Source organism: Pleurodeles waltl, chromosome 5 (genome assembly GCF_031143425.1).
Source record: "Pleurodeles waltl isolate 20211129_DDA chromosome 5, aPleWal1.hap1.20221129, whole genome shotgun sequence".
NCBI classification, from domain to species: Eukaryota; Metazoa; Chordata; class Amphibia; order Caudata; family Salamandridae; genus Pleurodeles; species Pleurodeles waltl.
The window spans coordinates 1149840297-1149862443 of NC_090444.1; the positions used below are offsets into that span (position 1 = coordinate 1149840297).

Below are 22147 nucleotides of genomic sequence, written 5' to 3' on the forward strand. Positions count from 1 at the left end.
ATCATGGCATTAACGTGCCCTAAATATAAAGATTCCAATGGGTAACAGTACTATTTGGGGAGCTAAGGCTGTCATAGATGACTCAATCGCCACCTGGGATACATAAGAGTTGACAATAGACTATGTTTGTCCCTCTAGGGTTCAGTTGAGAGATATAAAGTAGCCTAGTAGACCATGGGAGACTGCAGATGGGACCAGAGGGAAGGAGAGAAGGAGGGGTATAGCAATGCCCCTCACTTATCTGCTATAGCCGTGTCTGCCTAGGAATCTGCTATGGTTACCAATTAAGTTTGTTTCTTGTAGAAGGGCATCAGGGCACAAGTTTTTTGCCATAGCTAAGGACTGCATCGTTTTTACATTTATGACTGAGCCTGTTAACATTGCAATTAAGGATATGGAGAGACTTGTCCACCAGCGTCTGCGGCTTTGTGAACTGTTGTCTGTGAGTTGTGTGAGAGGAGTTCAATTGAAGCATTACTCTAACAAAGGGGATACAACCGACAATTCCCCAAATCTGTTCCAACCTTCCACCTCCAAATATTTCCTCCTTCCCCACTTCCTACACTTCTACCCATGAAGTATCTTTCGCCGGAACTTTGAAGCATGTGAAATTAAAGGTACTTCACCAAAATCTTAGATATAAACAATAATCAAAGAAAAATGAGAGGAAGGCTAGAGCTATAAAAGAACCTGCAAGTGCACAAATTAAGGGCGCAAAATAGCCAGATCAATGTCAGTTTGCGGGTGTCCTCTTCTGAAAGAGGATGTGGAGGCCTGGGGCTAGGGTGTTTCTCCTGCTGCGGTGCTGCAGTTGTTTCCATGCTCCAGACAACACCAGCATCTGCGTCACGGTAGTAACCGATGTGGTGCAGCTATGTGAACTGTTGTCTGTAAGCTGTGTGAGAAGAGTGCGAATTAAACATAACTCTAACAAAGAGGATGTAACTGACATTCCCCAAACTATCTGTTCCACCACGCTTCCCGCCAAACCCAACCCTCCAAACTTCTTCCTCCTTCCCCACTCCCTACACTTCTACCCATAAAGTATCTGTCGCCTGAACCTTGAAATACGTGAAATCAAAGATACTTCACCAAAGTCTTTGATATAAACAATAATCAACAAAAAATGAGGGGTAGGCTTGAGCTATAAGAGAACTTGCAAGTGCACAATAGTCAGCTTATGTCTCATCAATGTCAGTTTGTGGGTGTCCCCTCCTGAAAGAGGATGTGGAGAACTGGCGCTGGGGAGAATAGAGTCAACAGAACAATGTCTTCTTCTGTTTTTCCTGTTGTGGCACTGCAGTTGTCCCCATGCTCCAGTGCTCCCATCTCTTCCTGGGAAGCCTGGTGATGCCATCTGTTTATATGCAAAATTCGGGAGGTCTTCCGCCCAAATCCAGGACTCCTCAGCCATATCGAAGAGAAGTCTCCTCTTGAGGTGTCCTAGTAAAAGCACTATGTATTGTATCTCCATAGCCTTGAGTTTCATTTTGACCTCCAGGAAACATCGGCGTTGCTGCTGGACCTTAAGGGTATAATTTGAAAATACCATGAATGGGGCAAAGCCACAGTGTAGTTAGCCATGTTTACGTGCTATGTATTGTGTTGGATGGTGCGGGTCTCAGCGTAGAGCTCACATCCAGGCATCCATCATTGGCAATTAGCCACGTCCCCTGCAGTTCTAATTATAAGGGGGCCATGAATTTTGCAGCTTGAGAGGTGACATTATTGTAGGTGAAATGTTGTTGCGGCCAGGAAAAACCTTTGCTGGTGAAACGCTCTTGGGAAGAGTTCAAAATTTGCAAAGTACTGAATGGCCACAATTGTTGCCTATTTGGAAGACATTTCTGTTTGAGTAAATCAAGCAAAAGGGAGTGACAGAGGTGACCATGATAACCCTTTGAGAACTAGTTTTACATCTGTAGGATTCCTCACAATTGTGAAGGTACTTTCCTGCTCTATAAAATCTTAATGTACACAAACAGAAAGCAGTGATGAAATGGACAAGTGATCAACCCCAAATTCTATGGACATGTCTTGGAAGGAGTTTAATCCACACAGTAAATCGGTAAACAAGATAGAAAAAAACATTGCACCTAACTACACAGACAAAACATTGTACCTAATTCTAATCTTGGCTGATTGTGTGCCAGTAGAAAATCTTCAGGTGTAAGGATAGGACAGGAGAAGTGCGTGTAAGCCTACAAGAGTTGTATTTCTCCACGCCTGACTACTTTTGTGTGAATTGCAAAAGAGACATATGTAAGATAAGAGCAAGCTTAAATCTACACTCAAATAATTTCTAATTCTTTTTGTGAATTTGACACTGTGTGTTTGGGGAATTACATTAACAAAGACTAATAGTTATAAGATGCCTAATTTCAACCTGGTCTTGGTGCTGTATCACACAGAAGACTGCTAAGCAAACTTTAAAAACTTAATATGAATTCCAAAAGGAACACCCGAGCAAGACATGGGCTAGAAACTGTGCATTCTAAAATTAAAACTTTGAGCTTATAAGCAATGTTCTAGAACAGTGGTTCCCAACCTTTTGACTTCTGTGGACCCCCATTTTATCAATACTGGAGCCCGGGGACCCCCACTGAATCAGTATTGGAACCTGGGGACCCGCACTGAGTCATTCCTGATAGCTGGGACCTAATATTATTAATTTTTGTAAGCAGTCGCGGACCCCCTGAGGAGGCTTCGCGGACACCCAGGGGTCCCCGGCTCACAGGTTGGGAACCACTGTTCTAGATAGATCATGAATAGTTCAGGACTAGAAGCAAGACCTTTTGCAGATGACATTAAAATCAGCATAGATTTAACATCATGAGACTATGAGAGGGGCATAGTGGAGGTAACTTGGAGAACAGTACTCCATGGAGGATAGGGTATAAAGGTCCATCAAACAAGATCCCAACTTTGACATTAGCATATCATAAAATTTCTACGTGTTTTGCAAAAACAAGCCGTTAGCAGAGTCTAAAAATAAATCAAAGTGGTCAAGGTGTTGATTACAAAGACGACTTTATAAAGAAATAACTAACCAAGGCAGTATCAATATTTTCCTTCGACAGCAGTTCTTTGAATGAGAACCACACCTTTCATTTCTAATTACTAACAACAAACATTATCATTCAAATGCCAGCCCCAGGCGTCTACAACTAATAGCATAACCTTAAATCTTGTTTCATATATGGAATCCACGGGTAAACCTTTCAAAGCCATGAAAGTATGAACAAACTAGACGTTTCTAAAGAGGAGGGGTGAGAGAGCTGTTTTTAAGTGCCTGTTTTGGGGTCAAATTTAATTCATATGAAGTCTGTTCTACAGCTACAAAAAGTGAAATGAATGTAAGAATTAAAACAACTGCTTTGGAAGTCTATTGTGGTGGTGGGGAAAGAAAACTAACAAAAGCAGTTGAACAAAAACTTTAAAATAGTGCGACATTGATCCATTTATTTTCTTTTTACGTGGCCTATATGCATAAAAAATTAATATATTAATGCAAAGGAAAGGTCTTTCAGCATCTTTATCAAGCAACAAACTGCTTGGAAAAGTGAAAATGAGAGAGCATATGAAGGAGACGCACACATTCTTCTTCCACAGAAGTGTGCATTCAATGAACTTTGCTGGGTGCAAGCCTTACATGGATAGCACTGCTATGTCTCTGTGGGCAACAGAAAATAATATTTGCAGTCTTTTATATGATGAACTAAAATAGGACAATACTCGCTGGTGAGCGGGCCTGGATCTCTAGCCTATGTGGCTCACAGAGGCATCTTTTTTTCTCTATAGCACAAGAGAAGAAGTTACTTACCTTTGGTAACGCTCTTTCTTGTGGATATGCTATACAATCACAGATTCCTCACTTTATGAATATTCCCCAAGCTCAAGCCTGGATAAAGAAAAATCAATATAACAAAAGTATACTGTTCCAGAAGTGTCTGTCTACGCAAGTTTACACGAGCGAGTGATGTCGTTAGGAGTACCCTCAAGCGTCAATTCCGACGCTAGGCATCATCATCGGGCTAACTCCTCGCCGGACCGGCACTGCAATGTCCGATGGGCCACCACTCAAAAGGTGGTGGCTCTTTGACCGAAGGTGGTGTTACTGATCAAGTGGAATCAGTGGAATGTGATAATCGTAAGGCGAAAAAAGGAGAGTAAGAGGTGTATTAAAATTGGCTCTGGACACCAAATGTCTTTAATACTATATATAGGAGTCAGGCCAAGCTTAAAAATGAATCAAGGAGTCCAAAGGGGAATAATGTACCCTATACTCCTAACACAAAGTGAGGAAAGAAGGAGAAATACTCGATCTTAGCACTGAGAGGTCGACATGTTTCACGCCTGAACGGTCTAAAAAAAGATCCAGCGGTGTTTCTTCAGGACCTTAAAAAACAACTTCTCCTTGAAAACAGATAACAATAAGTGCTGGAGGGTCACTTACAGTATATGGACTAAATAGTCACAGTCAGTCATCTATTGAGTCGCCCATCCCATTTCGAGATAAGGCATCATGAGGACGCTCAAACCTCCGACCACTACTCCTGCATGCCAATATTGGCATTGTGCGGTTCTGGATCAGTCATTCCACTCTAGAAGTGACATATGTAGTGACGTCACTTTTTTCCACAGGCTTGTCCACACCCTCAGACGCAAAGACCATCAAGAAAATCGGTAGAGATCAGTGTGCAGATCACTAGATTGGGATCTTTTTAGATGGGAAAAAAAGTCAATTTCAAAGAATGGGAGTTTGAGGGGGCAGTAAGAATCTCCGGGTAGAAGAGTACATACCAGAAAGAGTGATACCAAAGGTGAGTAACTTGGGGCCAGAGGTAAAAAGCGTTTTGCATGGTGCAAACAGCAAATTTTGCTGTTTGCGCCATGCGAAACGCACATCGCGATGCTCATTCCCATTTTGAGAGTTGGTAACCTGGTTACCGACTCGCAAAATGGGATTGCGACTCGCAAATAGGAAGGGGTTTTCCCCTTCCTATTTGCGATTCGCATCGCGATGTAGAATTGCCTTGTGAACGTGAACGCGGTCGCAAAGCAATTTGCAGTTTGCACCCATTTCAAATGGGTGCTAATCCATTCGCAAAAGGGAAGGGGTCCCAATGGGACCCCTTCCCCTTTGTGAATGGCTCTGAAAAAATTTAACAAAAAGGTTTCATTTTTTCGTGTGTATTGCAACTCGTTTGGGCTGCAATACAAAAAAATAACTGCTTTATTAACAAGCAGTCACAGACATGGTGGTCTGCTGTCTTCAGCAGGCCACCATCCCTGTGAGTGCTGCGAATCGGAAGGGGGTCGCAAATTGCGACCCACCTCATTAATATTAATGAGGTGGGTCTTTGTGACCCCCTTCCGATTCGCGGATGGTGTCAGGGACACCATCCAGCATCCGGGTTTGCGACTCGCAAATTGCTTTTTGGAAGGACCAGTGGGAGAGACGAATCCACTGTCTGGAAGTTGTGTAAGGCACTGGCATCCTGTAATTACTCATATCAATTTTCTTTACTGTAGGAGAGATTTGCTATCACCATAACACTGGCTTTGAGTCTGAGCCAAGAAGCTGATGTGTGTATGTGCACAGACACCAGGTAACGGTAGTGTGTCGGAATCAGAACAGATGGTTGTGCCCCAGTGAGTTTTTGAAGCACCACCTTGGCTGAGTTCGAGACAAATTCAGCTCAGAGTCAGAGACCACTGTAGTGTGTGAATACCAGTGCAGTGTGTGTCATGGGACTGAAGTCAGCACTGAAGCTGATGCTGCACCTGAGGTTCCTGTGTTTGATTTTTAAAGTAGCCACATTTCTTCAGCAAAATGGGCGACTTAAAAAAAAAAAAAAAAAGTTTTCATTTTTGAGAAACGTCAGTGAGAGTTGGCAGTGATCACAGGTCTAGTGCACGTTCCCCCTGAAGCTGTCACTCTAATTTGAAAAGGGGAAGGGCTTGAAAAGGGACCCCCTTTTCTTTAGCAACTGAGGTACCACCCTAACTTGGGAGTAGACAACATCAACTTGTTGTGACCAGAACTCCAGCAGCAAATCATTTAAACATAGGGCTCTGAATCACAATTCAGAAGGGACGCACACAACACAAACTGCAATTCAGCATCCATTTGTATACCTATTTTATGAGTTAGTAAAACTTTATCAACTCCTAAAATAGGTTTAGTGCATTCAAAATAAGTTTGTAGCGGTTGCAAATACAACTTTGTGAACTGGAGTGTTTGCAACTACTAAAAAGTTCAGCAAATCTAGCCCACTGTCCCAAGCTGCTTCTTAATTGATTCAAGGCACAAACAAAGGATTTTAGGTCTTCCCATTTTATATGAGAAAATTTTCACATGTAGGAACTTGAAGGAAAAAAAAAAACTAAAAAAAGTAATATAATTCTACAGGCAGCATCAGGGTGGCTTCTGAAAGAAGCAGGAATAAAGGAAAGGAAGTTGGGTTTAGAGGCACAGATGCCGCCAAGGGCAAACCGTCAGGCAGAAGTTCGACTGACAGCCTCTGTGGATCTGTTAGGTGTAAAGGCACACCAGAGGAAGATAGATTCAAGCTGAAAATCCGTAATATGACCTCTCTACAAGCCTCTCCTTCCTGCGACGTTGTCGATGGACTCAAAGTCAGGGTTCATCAGGAGCAGTCTCGGAATCCGCTCCTCAGGAGTTCGAGAGTGAGGCTGGATGGCACGTTGATGTACTAATGCCTTCTCTGGAGATAAAGAATAACCGAGAAGGGTTATTTTCTGCTTTGGTTTTTTAATGTGTTTCTTCTTTGACTTACTGAGGATGCCGAGTCTGATGAAGATCTGCTACAGGAGGACCACACGCACCGAAGGCCTTCCTCGTGGGGACCTGTTAAGGACATCTGTTACAAAAGTCCCTACCAAGGTTTAAATCTGTCATGTTAGGAGTGGACTTTTTCATTGCACACTGGTAAAATTTTGAGAACAAAATTTGAAAAATGTCATCCCAGACAAAAGAAGTAGAACTCTAGACCTGCTTCTGAAGGCACAGAAAGAAAGGAACTGACGTCAGTGTGCTTGGATGACACTTATATGCTGTTCCGCTTGTCACTTCTGGAGCATATCAACGTCAATGCAGAGCCACAAGACACCCCATACTGGGGAGCAAGAGTACTATTTTTGAGTTTTCTGGACCAGTCTGACATCTGGAGAATACTTTCAAGGTGAAGAATCTGCAGTTAGAAGTATCCATCAGCAGTGCAAACTGAAAAATATCACTGAGACATAGACCAAAGCCTATACCAAGCAATTTCAAAATGATTTGTGGTCTAATTTTTAAGAATCTAAGGTAATAACAGTAAATGAGGCTTTTGAAGGAATTCATGTAGACAATTCTTACTTCGAGAGTAGCATGAGCCAGTGTGTTCAATATTTTTCGGGAAGAAGGGAAGGAAATGGCATCAATTTGACCAGTTCTGCACTTGCAAATAATACTGATAACGTGACTAGAATCGGTCTGTAGTTAATCTATATTTTATGTCAATTTTCTTGAAACCTTATCTAATGATCATTCAGCTAAAATGAAACAAGATAGTTGTCTTCACCTGACAAAGTACTCTCTCAAAACTAATGCTCAGTACCTCAAACATTCCAGCTAAGCAACTGTGCCCCATTATTAGCAGGGCAAAGAAAGGAATCATATGTTTTGCTAGGGGGCGGAAAATCGTAAATATTTTCTTTGAGGGGCATTCTTACTAAAATGTATCTTCTTTCTCAGTCTCATTCATGTTACTTTTGAACTGCTTAGACATCTGAACATTGCACATCTGGAGACCCAATCTCCAAATCAGAAACCCGAGAACGGTCAGGCTGAGACCAAATGGTACACCCTAACACAGAATAGAATCCAAACTCGTTTTTTGTAATGCACTTCTAGGCATCTTTGTCACACTTTCTAATGCTACTTTCTCTAGCAAAGTTGACATTTAGGCTGGAGGGGTGGTGTCAAGTTTGAGATGTTGACAGAAAAGAGCCATTCATACAAACAATTTTGTATCTCCCGTACTCATGAACCTGAATACCTAATTTAATGGAGTTTCTAGGGGCTGGATGAACAAGTTACTTACCTTCAGTAACTCTTTTTCTGGTGGATACAGTAGCTACCTGTGGATTCCTCATCTTATGAGCTCTCCCAATGCACCAGCATTCGACGAAAACTTTCTTCCTTCACGTCGATGAGGACGTCACAATTGCAGGGCTCTGTACGCGACTCCGGCTGACATCATCATGGCAATAAGAGGTCCTCGTCGGCGTGCTGACATCAGTTTCACTCTTTTTTTACGTGCCTTTGAGGCGAACAGGTGAAAACCGACCTCACGAAAACAACATATATATTGCAACACAAATACAATATAAACACAATATTTATTTATACAAAAATACCCAAAAAAGTATATACAAAACTAGTAAAAGAAGTCTTGGTATGACCAGACAGGCAATGGGGAGGCGGGTGGGACTGTGAGGAATCCACAGGTAGCTACTGTATCCACCAGAAAAAGCATTACAGAAGGTAAGTAACTTGTTCTTCTGATGGATACAACTACCTGTGGATTCCTCACCTTATGAATAGAGTCCCAAAGCAGTACCACACTCGGAGGTGGATCCCTGACCGGTCACACCAAGAAATCCTGCAACACAGAATGTGCAAAATGGCCGTCCCTCCTAACTTCCAAATCAAAGCAATAATGCTTCACGAAAGTGTGGAGGGAAGCCTAAGTTGCTGCCTTGGAAATATCCACCACTGGAAAACCTCTAGCCAAGGCCGAAGTGGCAGACTTAGCCCTGGTGGAATTAGCTCTAATACCCTAAGGGGCAACCTTCTTTGCCAATGAATTACAGATTTTTATGCAAAGAATGACACACTTGGATTTGGTTCTCTTATGAGAAGCTTTGCCTTTCATCTTGCACACATATTCAACGGAGAGATGGTCATCCACACGAAAGTCTTTTGTTCTTTCAACATAAAAACTCAGAGCTCTTCTCGGGTCTAGGCGATTAAGTCTCTCCTTTGAAGGGTGAGGAGGAGGGTAGAAGGATGAAAGAGTAAAACACTGCCCCAGATGGAAGGGAGTGACAACCTTAGAAAGGAAAGCCTCCCTTGTTCTCAACACCATCTTGTCAGCATAAAATGATGTAAAGGGAGGCTTGACATTAAGAGCCTTGCGCTCACTCACATGCCTAGCAGACCTGATAGCTATAAGGAAAACTGTTTTTAAGACTAACAGTCTCAATGAACAAGAATGCATAGGTTCAAACGGTGAACCCATTAAAAAGTTAAAACCAAATTCAAATCCCACTGAGGCATGGGAAACGGAGTGGGAGGAAAGTTATTAGTCAGGCCTCTCAGGAACCTAACAACTATAGGTGATTTAAACAAGGAAGGTTGATCAGGAAGGCACAGAAAGGCCGACAGCGTCGATAAATAGCCCTTCACAGTCGCAACTGCACAACCCTTCTGTGCTAAAGTAAGGGCAAACAGCAGAACATCAGATAAATGGGCCTTTAAGGGATCAATTTGCCTCTCTCCACACCAAGTAACACATTTTGCCCATCTGCTGGCATAGTCAGTCTTAGTGGAGTGTCGCCTGACCAATAAAATAACATCCACCACTTCTGGAGAAAGAGAAAAAGAACTCAGATTAAGCCGTTCAATCTCTAGGCATGTAGGTGCAGGCTCTGGAGGTGGGGGTCTAGAACCTGCCCCTTTGATTGCGAGAGGAGGTCTGCCCTGTGAGGGAGACAAAGTGGAGGGCACAGTGAGAGTTGGAGAAGGTCTGAGTACCACACCCTTCTTGGCCAGTCCGGAGCTATTAAAATAACTTGAGCCCGATCTTGGCGAATCTTCCTCAGAACCCGAGGAATCAAGGGTATGGGGGAAACACGTAAAGTAACTGGTCGCACTTAACATCTGTAACGCGTCCCCCAATGTTCCTTGCACCGGTTACTGGAGGCTTCAGAACAACAGGCAGTGTGCGTTCTCCACGTGGCAAACAGGTCTATCTGTGGAAAACCCCACATCCGGAAGATGTGAAGGACCAGGTCTGGATGGAGACTCCACTCGTGATCGGCCAAGAAATACCAACTGAGACTGTCCGCACGAACGTTGAGAACCCTGGCCAAATGCTACAAAGCAGTTCCAATGGTCCTGAACCCAGGACCAGAGCCGCAGAGCCTTTCTGCAGAGAAGGTGCGACCCTACTCCTCCCTGCTTGTTGATGTACCACATCGTCAAGACCTCAACTGACTGACCGCAAAGGGATGGGAGGAAGGCCTTGAGAGCCAGATGTATCGCCCGCAATTCTAACAGATTGATGTGAAACATCTGTTCCACTGGAGGCCAAAGACCTTTGATCTCCAGGTCCCCCAGATGAGCTCCCCACCCTAGATTGGAAGCATTGGTTATGACCGTGGCCACTGGTGGTGATAGAGAAAACGGCATTCCCTGGGAAAGTTGCTGTCCACAGCCCACCATCGTAGATCCGCTGCAACGTCTCTGGAGATCGTTATAGACTCTTCGAGATCCCCTTTGTGTTGAAACCACTGCTTGCGGAGGCACCACTGGAGAGTCCTCATGTGCCAACGTGCATGAGTGACCAACAGAATGCAAGAAGCAAACAGACCGAGCAGACGTAGGACCTTGAGGACTGGAACAACCGCACCATTTTGAAACATTGGAATCATCGCCTGATTGTCCTGGATCCGCTGAGGCGGAGAATAGGCCCGATTCAACGTGGTTTCCAGTGCTGCCCCTATAAACAGGAGGCGCTGAGAGGGCTCCAGGTGAGACTTGGGCACGTTCACCATAAGCCCAGGTTGAACAACAACTGAGTTGTCATTTGCTGGGGATGCAGCACAAGCTCTGGGGACTTGGCTTTGATCAACCAATCGTCCAGGTAAGGGAATACCGCTATTCCCTTCCTTCTGAGATTTGCTGCAACCACCGCCATCACCTTCGTGAAGACTTGAGGTGCGGAAGTAAGACCAAAAGGAAGGACCGCAAACTGGTAGTGTTGCGACCCTACCACAAACTGGAGATACTTCCTGTGCGACTTCAGAATGGGGAAATGAAAATAAGCATCCTGCAAGTCGACAGACACCATCCAGTCTTCATTGTTCAATGCAAGAAGAACCTGTGCTAAGGTCAGCATTTTGAATTTCTCCTGTTTGAGGAATCAATTCAAAATCCTCAGGTCCAGGATAGGCCTCAATCGACCATCCTTCTTGGGAATCAGGAAATATCTCGAATAGCAACCCTGACCCCTTTCCTGCTCTGGAACCAACTCCACTGCAACTTTTGATAAAAGGACGTGAACCTCCTGCTGCAGCAACAGGAGATGATCTTCTGAACAAAACGAAGAACGGGGAGGGATGGGAGGCAGAAACTCCCGGAAAGGAAGGGCATAACCTTTCCCCACAATATTTAGTACCCAGGAGTCTGACGTGACTAACTCCCACTCGTTGAGAAAATGAAATATCCTGCCCCCTAAGGGAGAAGCATGACTTAAAATGGATGGAAAACTAGGGCTGCTTTCCTTGTTGTGCTCCCCCAGAGGAAGAGGATGAGGCAGGGTGCTGTTGGATGGCTCCTCGCGTCCTAACTCGCCCCTGCCCTTGCCCTCTAAAAGATCTATATGGAAGGTTGGCAGGCTGTTGAGTTGTGGACTGAGGTCTTCCACGATAAGCAGCTTCACGGCCAAACCCCCTAAATCTCCGAAAGGATCTGAAGGGAGTAGATGTAGAAGCCTGCAGCCCAAAAGATCTCGCCGTGGCCCTGCTGTCTTTGAAGCGCTCTAAAGCAGAGTCCGCCTTGGCCCCCCCACAACTTTTCACCGTCAAAAGGGAGGTCCAATAAAGTTGCCTGGACATCAGTCGAAAACCCAGAAGACCTTAGCCATGTATGTCTCCTGGTGGCCACCGAAGTACCCATTGCTCTGGCTACTGCGTCTGCTGTATCCAGACCAGACTGGATTATCTGTTTGGCCGCAGCTTGGGTGTCCGACAGGAACTCGTCAAACTGCCCCTGCATATCCTGCAGCAAGTTAGGCACCACAGCTCTAGCCGTGTCCATCAGGGCATAAACATATCTACCCAGCACACAGGTAGCAGTGACTGATTTCAAGGCCATACTACAAGAAGAGAAAGTCTTTTTTGCTGCTTGCTCCATCCTCTTGGACTCCCTGTCCGATGAAATAGCAGGAAAGGAACCAGGGGCAGAACGAGCAGAACAAGAAGCCTGAACCACCAAGCTCTCAGGAGTCGGATTTTGGGATAAAAATCCTGGATCCCCAGGAGCAACCCTGTACCTCCTTGCTATAGTTCTAGACACAGCTGGCAAAGTAACAGGTCTTTCTCCAAACTGCCAAAATAGGCTCAGTAAGAGCACCATTAAAAGGGAGCATGGGCTCTGCCGAAGTGGAGGAAGGATGTAAAACCTCAGTTAAAATATTTGTTTTAACTTCCGAAGATGGCGATGGAAGTTCCAAAAAATCTGCAGCCTTTATATGACAGAGTGATAGGAAGCCGCCTCTTCTGTAAATTCACCAGGGATAAAATATCCCAGTCAGGGGAGGTATCCAGTCCACTAGCTGAATACAGAGCCTGAAACTCTCCCAACGGCTCAGAAATCTCTCCTTCGTCCAATAATTGCCTCTGGTATTCTTGCTCTTCCAAGAGCCTCAATGCTCTCCTCCTTGACCTCAGCCTTGCCTCCAACCTTGGCGTTGACACAGAGTTAGGCGATGTCAACGACACCGGCTTCAAGGCAGATGGATGTGGCAAAGGAGAAGAAGGAAATGCACTCCGTCCCGACCGGGATCCATCCGACGCCAGAGTTGACTCCATCGGCATCATATGAGGTGACGTCATTGGCGCCGAACCAACACCCTCAGAGCCTGATAGAAAGGCACAAACGGAGCTGACTTGTATGGAGCCGGAAAGCCCAAGGAGAACGCTAATGGACCCGTGAGACCAGTCGGTGCACAAGCAGGGGCCATAGCCTTATTAAAAATGCTGAATATGGCATTCAGAAAAGCCGCTGGATCCACTACCAGAGTCGGGAAGGCAGGAAACCTCTGTTCTTCATGCAGCGCTTGGGTCAGATCCGAAACCTGTGCCACCGACTCCTGAACCAATACAGGCGAAAAATGAGTTGAAGGACTAGCCGGGGACTCAACCACCTCGATGAGTGATGACTCTGGAGAAGCCTGAGGACTCTGAGGTTGGGGAGTAACAGTAGGACTGGCCTCCCACGCCGTATGACATTGTCTAGAGGGAGACCGAGATCGACACCGATCTCTGGAAGAACAGTGTCAAGAATTGTGCCGGCGCCACTTCTTGTGTGACCTCGATGACTTATGGGATGACGAGTCCCTTGTCTTGGATCTCCAGTGACTTCTGTGTCCTTTCTTTGCTTTTGCTAAGAATAGCTTAGCTTCTCTTTCTTTCAACACCTTTGGATTCTTCCTTTGGCAAGAAACACATCCTTGCACATCGTGGTCCGAACTAAGACACCAGTGACATTCTTCATGAGGGTCCGTGACTGACATACGACCCCCGCACTCACGGCAAGGCTTAAAAACTGACTTCTTAGGTGGAGACATTGTAACAGGTATAATAACACCTTCGAAACAGTAGCTGTTCGAGAAATAGGAGAAAACCGTTAGCGTCAAAGGCACAGAAAAAAAGGGAACTGACATAGCACGCCGACGAGGACCTCTTATTGCCACGATGACATCAGACGGAGTCCCGTGCGGAGCTGTGCAATTATGACGTCCTTGTCGACGTGAAGAGCTGGGAAGAAAGTTTCTGTCGAAAGCTGGCGCATTGGAAAAAATCATAAGGTAAGGAATCCACAGGTAGATGTGTCCATCAGAAAAAATATTTTCAAATTCAGTGTTCTTGCACTGTTTATGGGGTTTTAAGTCTGAAGTGGGGGAATGAATTAGTTATAAAAGAAAAGCTGTGAACGGCTCAAATCCTTGCCCATAAGCTATGTAGGTAGCAGCTATTGGAAAGTTGGAAGCTGTATTTAGTCATCTCTCACTGAATAATCTTTATGGCAGTCAAACAATCACAAAGTGTTGTCATGAAAGGCTTAGAAATATATTTCTCGAAAATAGCGATCTCTGCATAAAAATAGCTGAGGTGTCACTTGCTTTGTTTTGAAACAAATGTAAGGTTTAATGTTACCTGGTCTAGAAGATCTTCCACCTTCTTTTGCCACCCATCCCGTGCTGCAATCATCTCCCGTTCCTTAAGGTGCATGATTTGATTAACTGCATTTTTTTTATCCTCCTCGTGTTGAAGCTTCAACTCTTCACGAAGCCTGTTACACTCTTGTCTAAATGAAATTATTATTATGAAAGACAGTATTAGATGACATTCCCATATAAAAAGTGGGTTCACACCTATTAATCATAATTCATACATGTGTACATAGTTGAGTATACAGGTATACGCCTGCTCTTTGAGCAGATACAAAATGCTTAGCTTTAAGGGTTACAAATGGCACATGCTAAATATATGTTTCTATCGTTCATACCTCCAATAGTGATTGAACTCACAACTTAAAGTTCTGTCTACTGGCAGTACCATGTATAAGTAATACATTTATCAGCGATAAACAAAAATATTCAAAACAAAATATATGCCCTTTCCTCCAAAAGTGAATATAACTACAAATTAACAACATTATAACAGTAGTTTGTCTGCTTTGGTCAACGACATAGCATCTAATATACAAGTGCAAAACAATGAGGCTATCAGGATACAGACAGTCATTGATTTTAGGCACTCATGCGAAGACGATTAGTACTTGCAACTTCTCTAAACCAACAATAGTCTATCCAAATAACATGCATTTTCACTATGGAGGCAGAAGAATGCATGTTTATAAAAATATGTTTAAAAAAGAGGGAGGGTGAAGAAAGCAAGAGGGGCTGAAATTTCAGGTCACTACCTTTTGAGTTAAGGCCTAGTTGTAAGGAATCAGTTAATAAGTAGGAGTAAAATCCGCCTTAAGAGTGAAATGAACTATGGCCCTCATTACGACCCTGGCGGTTTGTAACCGCCAGGGCCGCGGGACGCGGTGGCACCGCCGACAGGCCGGCGGTGCCCCGTGGAGCATTCTGACCGCGGCGGCTTAGCCGCGGTCAGAGAAGGGAAACCGGCGGTCTCCCGCCGGTTTCCCGCTGCCCCCAAAGAATCCTCCAATCCGGCGCAGCTTGCTGCGCCGACTTGGGGATTCCGACTCCCCCTCCCGCCATCCAGTTCCTGGCGGTTCTCCCGCCGGGAACCGGATGGCGGGAGGGGGAGTCGCAGGGCCCCTGGGGGCCCCTGCAGTGCCCATGCCAATGGCATGGGCACTGCAGGGGCCCCCGTAAGAGGGCCCCGCTTGTATTTCACTGTCTGCATAGCAGACAGTGAAATACGTGACGGGTGCAGTAGCACCCGTCGCACCTTCCCACTCCGCCAGCTCGATTACGAGCCGGCTTCATGGTGGGAAGGTCGTTTTCCCCATGGCTGGCGGGCGGCCTATCGGCGGCCGCCCGCCAGCCCAGGGGAAAACTTGGAATGCCGGCCGCGGTCTTCAGACCGCGGTGCGGTATTCCTGCGGCGCAACTTTGGCGGGCGGCAGAGGCCGCCCGTCAAAGTTGTAATGAGGGCCTATGTCTTTTGAAATTACGTCATTCTCTCTCCAAAGGAAAAGTGACTTTATTCCTGTTGCATTCCAAACTAAAGGTGCATTAGAGATGAAACGGGCCTGTGACTATCTACAATGACAATATGGCTAGATGTGATAAGATATGAGTCGTAAAAAGTGGTCGCAAACTGTGATTCTTCCTTTTTGAGCCAAGCACTTCTTTTGTGGACTGACCTACTTACTAATAGTTCACTTACCAAAATTATGAATTGTAGTGGGTCGCAGACCGACCTGCCTTCAGCAGGTTGCTATTTGTGACCTACTGTGATTGGCTGCAAGCACAGGGATGGTGGCCTGCAATGGTCAGCAGACTACCATTCCTGTGTTTGATTTTTAAAGATGATTTTTAAAGCAGCCCTATTTCTTCAGAGGAAATGGGGCTAATTTAAAAAAAAGATTTTTTTTGAAAAACATCAGTGAAAGCTGGCAGTGGTCACTGGACCAGTGCATGTTCCCCCTGAAGCTGTCACTCCAATTCGCAAAGGGGAGGGGTTTTAAAAGGGACCGCTTTACTTTTGCGAATGATTTACCACACTAACTTGGGAATAGGTAATATCAATTGTTTGCAACCGAAATTCCAATAGCAAACCATTTAGACATAGGGCTCAGAATCGCAATTCAGAAGGGACACACACAACACAAACTGCGATTCAGTATCCATTCGTAAACCTATTTCATGAGTTAGTAAAATTTTACCAACTCCTAAAATAGGTTTATTGCATTCAAAATAACTTTTTAACGGTTACAAAAACAACTTTGTGCACTACAGTCTTTGCAACCGCTAAAATGTTTAGCACATCTGGCCCACTGTCCCAAGCGGCACATCATTAAATGATTCAAGGCACAAACAAAAGGATTTTATGTATGGCTACTTTAGATGAGAACTCTACCATTTTCACATGTAGGAACTTGAAGAAAAAAAAAACTCAAAAAAAGTAATATAATTCTATAGGCAGCATCAGGGTGCCTTCTGAAAGAAGCAGGAGGGAAGAAAAGGAAGTTTAGTTGCCCTTCCATTACCACAGGTCATGTATTTTAAAGAAGATTGTGGTAGATACTCCCTCGAAGCCTGATGTGTCAGTGGTAATGGAAACTATTACCGACCAGTGAGAAAAAGGTACATGTTTCCAGGAGGATCCAAAGTGTAGAACTGATCAAAGGGTTTCACTAGCTGGGACCCTCTTGGTTTGTTATTACTTTGCATCATTCCTTTGAGATGACACATACACAGCAAACCCATTTAGTGTTGTCAATGGCAAAACCTTTACAGGTGACTATCACAACCAACATATCTTTGTTTGAGTATGTTTCAACGAGGAAGCAACACTGAAACACATTTGGTCTGCAACTGGCATTATTGCCATTAATGAATGTGTCTCTGGACGATTGCAAGGGTAGGAGTTACCAGGCCTTGATCTAGTCATCCAGAATATATTCTTGTAAATGTCTGGAAGCAACACAGGTTTCTGCCAAATGCCTGTAACCTTGTAAACCCCTTCAAATATCAAACAAGGACATTTGCTCTTTGGTCCTTTGACTAGTTATGGAGAATGTCAGCCACTTCTTCAATGCTAAGAGGTTTAACCCCACAAAATTAGAGATCTCTTCACCTGTCAATATAAGTTCACGAGAAGCAGTCTATAGAAGAAACTCACTCATAATATTCTCCACCCAAGTATCAAAGTAATAAGCATGTTGTGACTCCTGTATGGTCTGAGATTCAATAGTCCCACTTTCACAATCTCTCCTTAATATAATTGTAACAGACAACCTTATCACATTCGTAACAAATCTTCAATGCGGGTGAAAAATCTGGGGGTCACTGATCAATGGATCCCAGAGCTGCGCTGTGGAACAAATATGGTGGGGGTAGATTCAGCAAATTAATGCTTTATCTGATATTTTTCTGAGAAGATTGAAAGTGCAATGCATGTGTTGACGTCACCAGAGTCATAGACTTAACAGGTACCACTGACTTTATCTCACTTCTCTAACACAAACTTCGGGAAAGATCCATGGATTACTTTCTTAAATTATGTAACAATGACTAAAGGAATTCTGTTCATATGAACATACAGGGAATAAAGCAGTTTCATGCTTACTGCAGTCTTTGAGCACTCATGGGGCATGGTTGTTACTTTGGCATGAGCCGTAATTCCATTTCTTTCCCTCCATGTCATACTAAGCAAGTATTCACAATTTCTATTGTCATTACAGACTTTTAAACTCCATACACAGCTATGATCAGAGTTCATTATAAATATAACCTTTTCATAGCTCTTATAATGCTGAAGCCTTGTACGTTTTTACTCATTTATATAGAACAAACTATGTAAAACGTAAGTATGGAAAAATGTGATGAAGGCATGCACTTGGGGTCTAAATTTATTTTTGTGATTGGATATTGATATTTTACAATGAAGAAACAAACGAAATACGTAGAACAAAATATAAGTGGAATCACATTTGGTAAAGCATTCAATCCCAGCCATTTTTATCACAAAATGACAAAACAAGCTCTTGAATACATTTTGTAAGCCCATATACAATTTTATTTCACAAAACCGGATTTATGCTGATTACTTTCTTGGAAAAGGTTAAATGAAACGTAAAGAAGAGCAATTTCGAAGTAAGTTCACTAGATGTGAAACAATTTTGCTCATTTAATTATATAGATCAAGTTAGGCTTTTTGTATAAGTGCAACAAAAAAATAAGAAAAACATGTCTGCTATGTTAACGAATAATGGGCAGAGGTACAAAGCACGTTTGCAGTTGGAAATGTCCTGATTCAGAGAATCAGACCATTTTTAGCCACAAAAATGCTTTTTTAAATGCACAAAAGCCCGAATTGTGATTCAATAACTCTATGCGGAATTGCAATTTATGTTAGTGTTTGGGTATTTGGAAGGGGCGTGTTTAGAGTGTCCTTCCAAACACCGAATCACAGTGATACATATGAATGTTTTGCAACCAAATTACGGTGGCAAAACATTAATATTTTACTGAGACTTCAAAGGAGGATGTAACCATTCGCAAATGTGAAGGGGTCCCAAATGGACTACTTCCTTTTTGTCAATGTTGAAATAAATATATTTTAGGCACAAGCATTGATCCCACGGACCACTGCCTACTATTAAAATATGATACTTAAATGCTTCAGGAAGGAAAATGGACTGCATTTAAACAAAAAAAAAAACTGCTTTATTAAAAAGCAATCACAGACAAGGTGGTCTGCCTACCCCAGCAGGCCACTATCCCTGTGACGGCTGCAATTCCTAATGGGTTGCAAATTGTGACCTATGTCTTTAATACTGAGGCAGATCATTTTGTAACCTACTTGGAATCACTATTTTATACTTGTATGTTTTTGTACAACTAGAATTGGATTTTCATAACTGTGATTCAGTAAGAATCGCAATTAGGAAATCACAATACCTAAATTCCGCACATATGGCTCAATTTTCTATCCAGATTTGTAGGTTTTCAAGTTAAGTAGGAAGAATAAGAAGCTCACTTCATTGTTACTAAATCCCAGGGAAGGATGTAAAGAACTAAAGGACCAATGACTTAAAGAGGTAGAGGGGAAAACAAAGTTAGGAAGGAGAAGGAGGAAAAGTCAACGGGAGGGGCAAAGAGCAACAGAATAATGTTGCATCAATCCAGAATCTCACACAAAATGGTGGGAGATTAGAGGTGACCTCCACTTTCTTTAATAGGTGATATTGGGCTACATGTACGTAGCATTTTGCTCATCGCAAACAGCGAATCGGGCCATTTGCGACGTGCAAAATGCACTTTGACATGTTCAAAACCCATTTTTGCGATTCAGTAAACTATTCACTGAATCACAAAAAGAGGCTGCAAGTCGCAATTAGGAAGGGGTCTTCCATTCCTAATTGCAAGTCGCAGTCCCATGCACGATTGTTTTGTGACCATGAATGCGGTCACAAAACAATCGCAGTTAGCACCAGTGTGACACTGGTGCTAACCCATTCGCAAACGGGAAGGGGTCCCCAGGGGACCCCTTCCCCTTTGTGAATGGCAGTAATAACATTTTTTCAGAGCAGGCAGTGATCCTACAGATCACTGCCTGCTCTGAAAAAATGAAACGAAAACGTTTCATTTTTTGTTTTTGAAATGCATCTCATTTTCCTGTAAGGAAAAAGGGCTGCATTTAAAAAAAAAAAATGCTTTGTTTAAAAGCAGTCACAGACATGGTGGTCTGCTGTCTCCAGCAGGCCACCATCCCTGTGAGGGCGGCCATTCCCAAGGGGGTCGCAAATTGCGACCTACCTCATGAATATTCATGAGGTAGGGCATTTGCGACCCCCTTGCAAATCGCAAATAGTGTAATTGACACTGTGCAACATAAGGTTTTGCGACTCACAAATTGCAAGTCGCTCTGACTCGCAATTTGCGAGTCTCTAAACCAAACTTTCGTACATGTAGCCCATTATCCCACATAATAGAACAAACATTGAGTATCAAGTGTAAATTACAGGGCTAAACATGAGGTTTTGTGTGTTGCATATAAACATCAAAGGAGCCCCCCAAATGGATATTTTATGTTTATCTATGTTTGACAAGAGATTGTCACATATGTGGGGATGACACGTTCACGCTCACCATGCGCGTACCAACAGTTTATCAGCAATTTTCTAATTTCACAACACTGTCTTGGAAACCACAGCAATTAGTAAATTCAAGAGCAAAACATATTTTTTTTAAATTAAAGCATTTTTTTACATAAGGGTATCATCAATTCAGCAATGTATGGAATACTATGAGTCTGGCATTGGGCCAGTACAAGAGGGCGCATATGAAGTGTACACAGAACTTAGGCCTGGAAATTTGATCAACAAGAGAGTTAACAAATGTTGTAATGTACTGATCTATGGAGAACCAAGGGGAAAGAAAAAAAGGCATAGGTGCTATGCAAAGTCCACAACCGAACAGCAAGGTCCTTTACAGGTGCCAGCTACGACAACAGCATGCTGGGTAGATAAAGAATTGAGGGGGAAGGGGTGTTGTAATCCCTGTGACAGGCCTATATGCGGAAAATAAGGGGGGAGAGGAACATAATTCATCTTTAACTTTACATTCAAGTTGTAGCGCCTTCCCCTGCCTGAGTACTCACTAATGACTATGCCACACATGGAGCTGTGTATTGCACATCTTTATTCGTCTGCATGTAACCAAAAACTCAACATTCCATACCTGCATTCACTTCACCACGCTCTAACACTTTTATCACAGATCTATGGAATCTATCAGGAGCCAAAACTGCTCTGTCATTAAGAACTCATATGACACTACATCTCCCCCTCTGTTAAATAAAAAATTTCATTTTTGACAAATATATACACAATCATAGTTCTTCGGTGAGCCTTTGTGGCACTCCAATTACCCATCCTGATTGTGTCTTCAGAAACTGGGAACAGATATTAAGAGTGTCCATGACCTGCGCTGGTGTTGTAAAAGCAACAGCAGGCAGGGATTTTTCAACTGTCCTTTCAGAACCAGTTTCTACATTGACATTGTTATCTGCCGACTGATGAGCTACATGTCAGAAATTTGAGTAATATCACGTAAAGGACTTCCCAGGACGATGGGCAGTCACAATGTGTCCTTTGCTGGTTAAGACATGGAATGTCTCAGTATCGAATGGAGCATCAGGCTTCCATTTTTTAAGCTGATGGATGAGCACTTGATCTTCTCTCTTGAAGACAATGGTGGTCATTGTGACCCTGGCGGTATTATAACCGCAGGGCCAAAACGATGGGAGCACCGGCAACAGGCTGGCGGTGCCTCCCGGCGTATTTTGACCGCGGCGGTAGCGCCGCGGTCTCACTGCCGGGGCTGGCGGTTTTCAGGGCAGCGCTGCTTGCAGCGCTGCCCTGGGGATTACGAGTCCCCGACCGCCAGCCTTTTTCTGGCGGTCTGAACCGCCAGGAAAAGGCTGGCGGTACGGGGAGTCGTAGGGCCCCTGGGGGCCCCTGCACTGCCCATGTCACTGGCATGGGCAGTGCAGGGCCCCCCTGACAGGTCCCCATGCGGCATTTCACTGTCTGCTGTGCAGACAGTGAAAAGCGCGATGGGTGCAACTGCACCCGTCGCACGGCCGCAACATCGCTGGCTCCATTTGGAGCCGGGTCCTATGTTGCGCCGTGATCCCAGCTGGGCCGGCGGGCGGAAACCAGGTTTCCGCCCGCCGGCCCAGCGGGGATCTCCAAATGGCCGCGGCGGGGGTGCGGCCGCATTGGCGGCCGCATGGCAGTCAGATCTTGGCGGGCGGCTGATGCTGCCCGCCAATGTCGTAATGACCCCCAATGTCTTTTACATGTCATCTCTTGTCAGCATAGGCCTTAATTTTCCTTTTACTATTGATGTCTTTGATACAG

The 22147-nt window shown here is 44.1% G+C and overlaps 1 protein-coding gene across 9 annotated transcripts in view; it reads right to left on the minus strand.

The window, feature by feature from the left end:
• FAM184A (family with sequence similarity 184 member A) overlaps positions 1 to 22147 on the minus strand; it is a 670286-nt gene that overhangs the window by 145241 nt on the left and 502898 nt on the right. For all 9 annotated transcript variants that reach the window (XM_069235390.1, XM_069235388.1, XM_069235387.1 and 6 more), the window contains one exon: positions 14233 to 14383. In XM_069235390.1, the coding sequence (XP_069091491.1) occupies positions 14233 to 14383 (151 nt within the window). The remainder of the gene's footprint in view (positions 1 to 14232; positions 14384 to 22147) is intronic.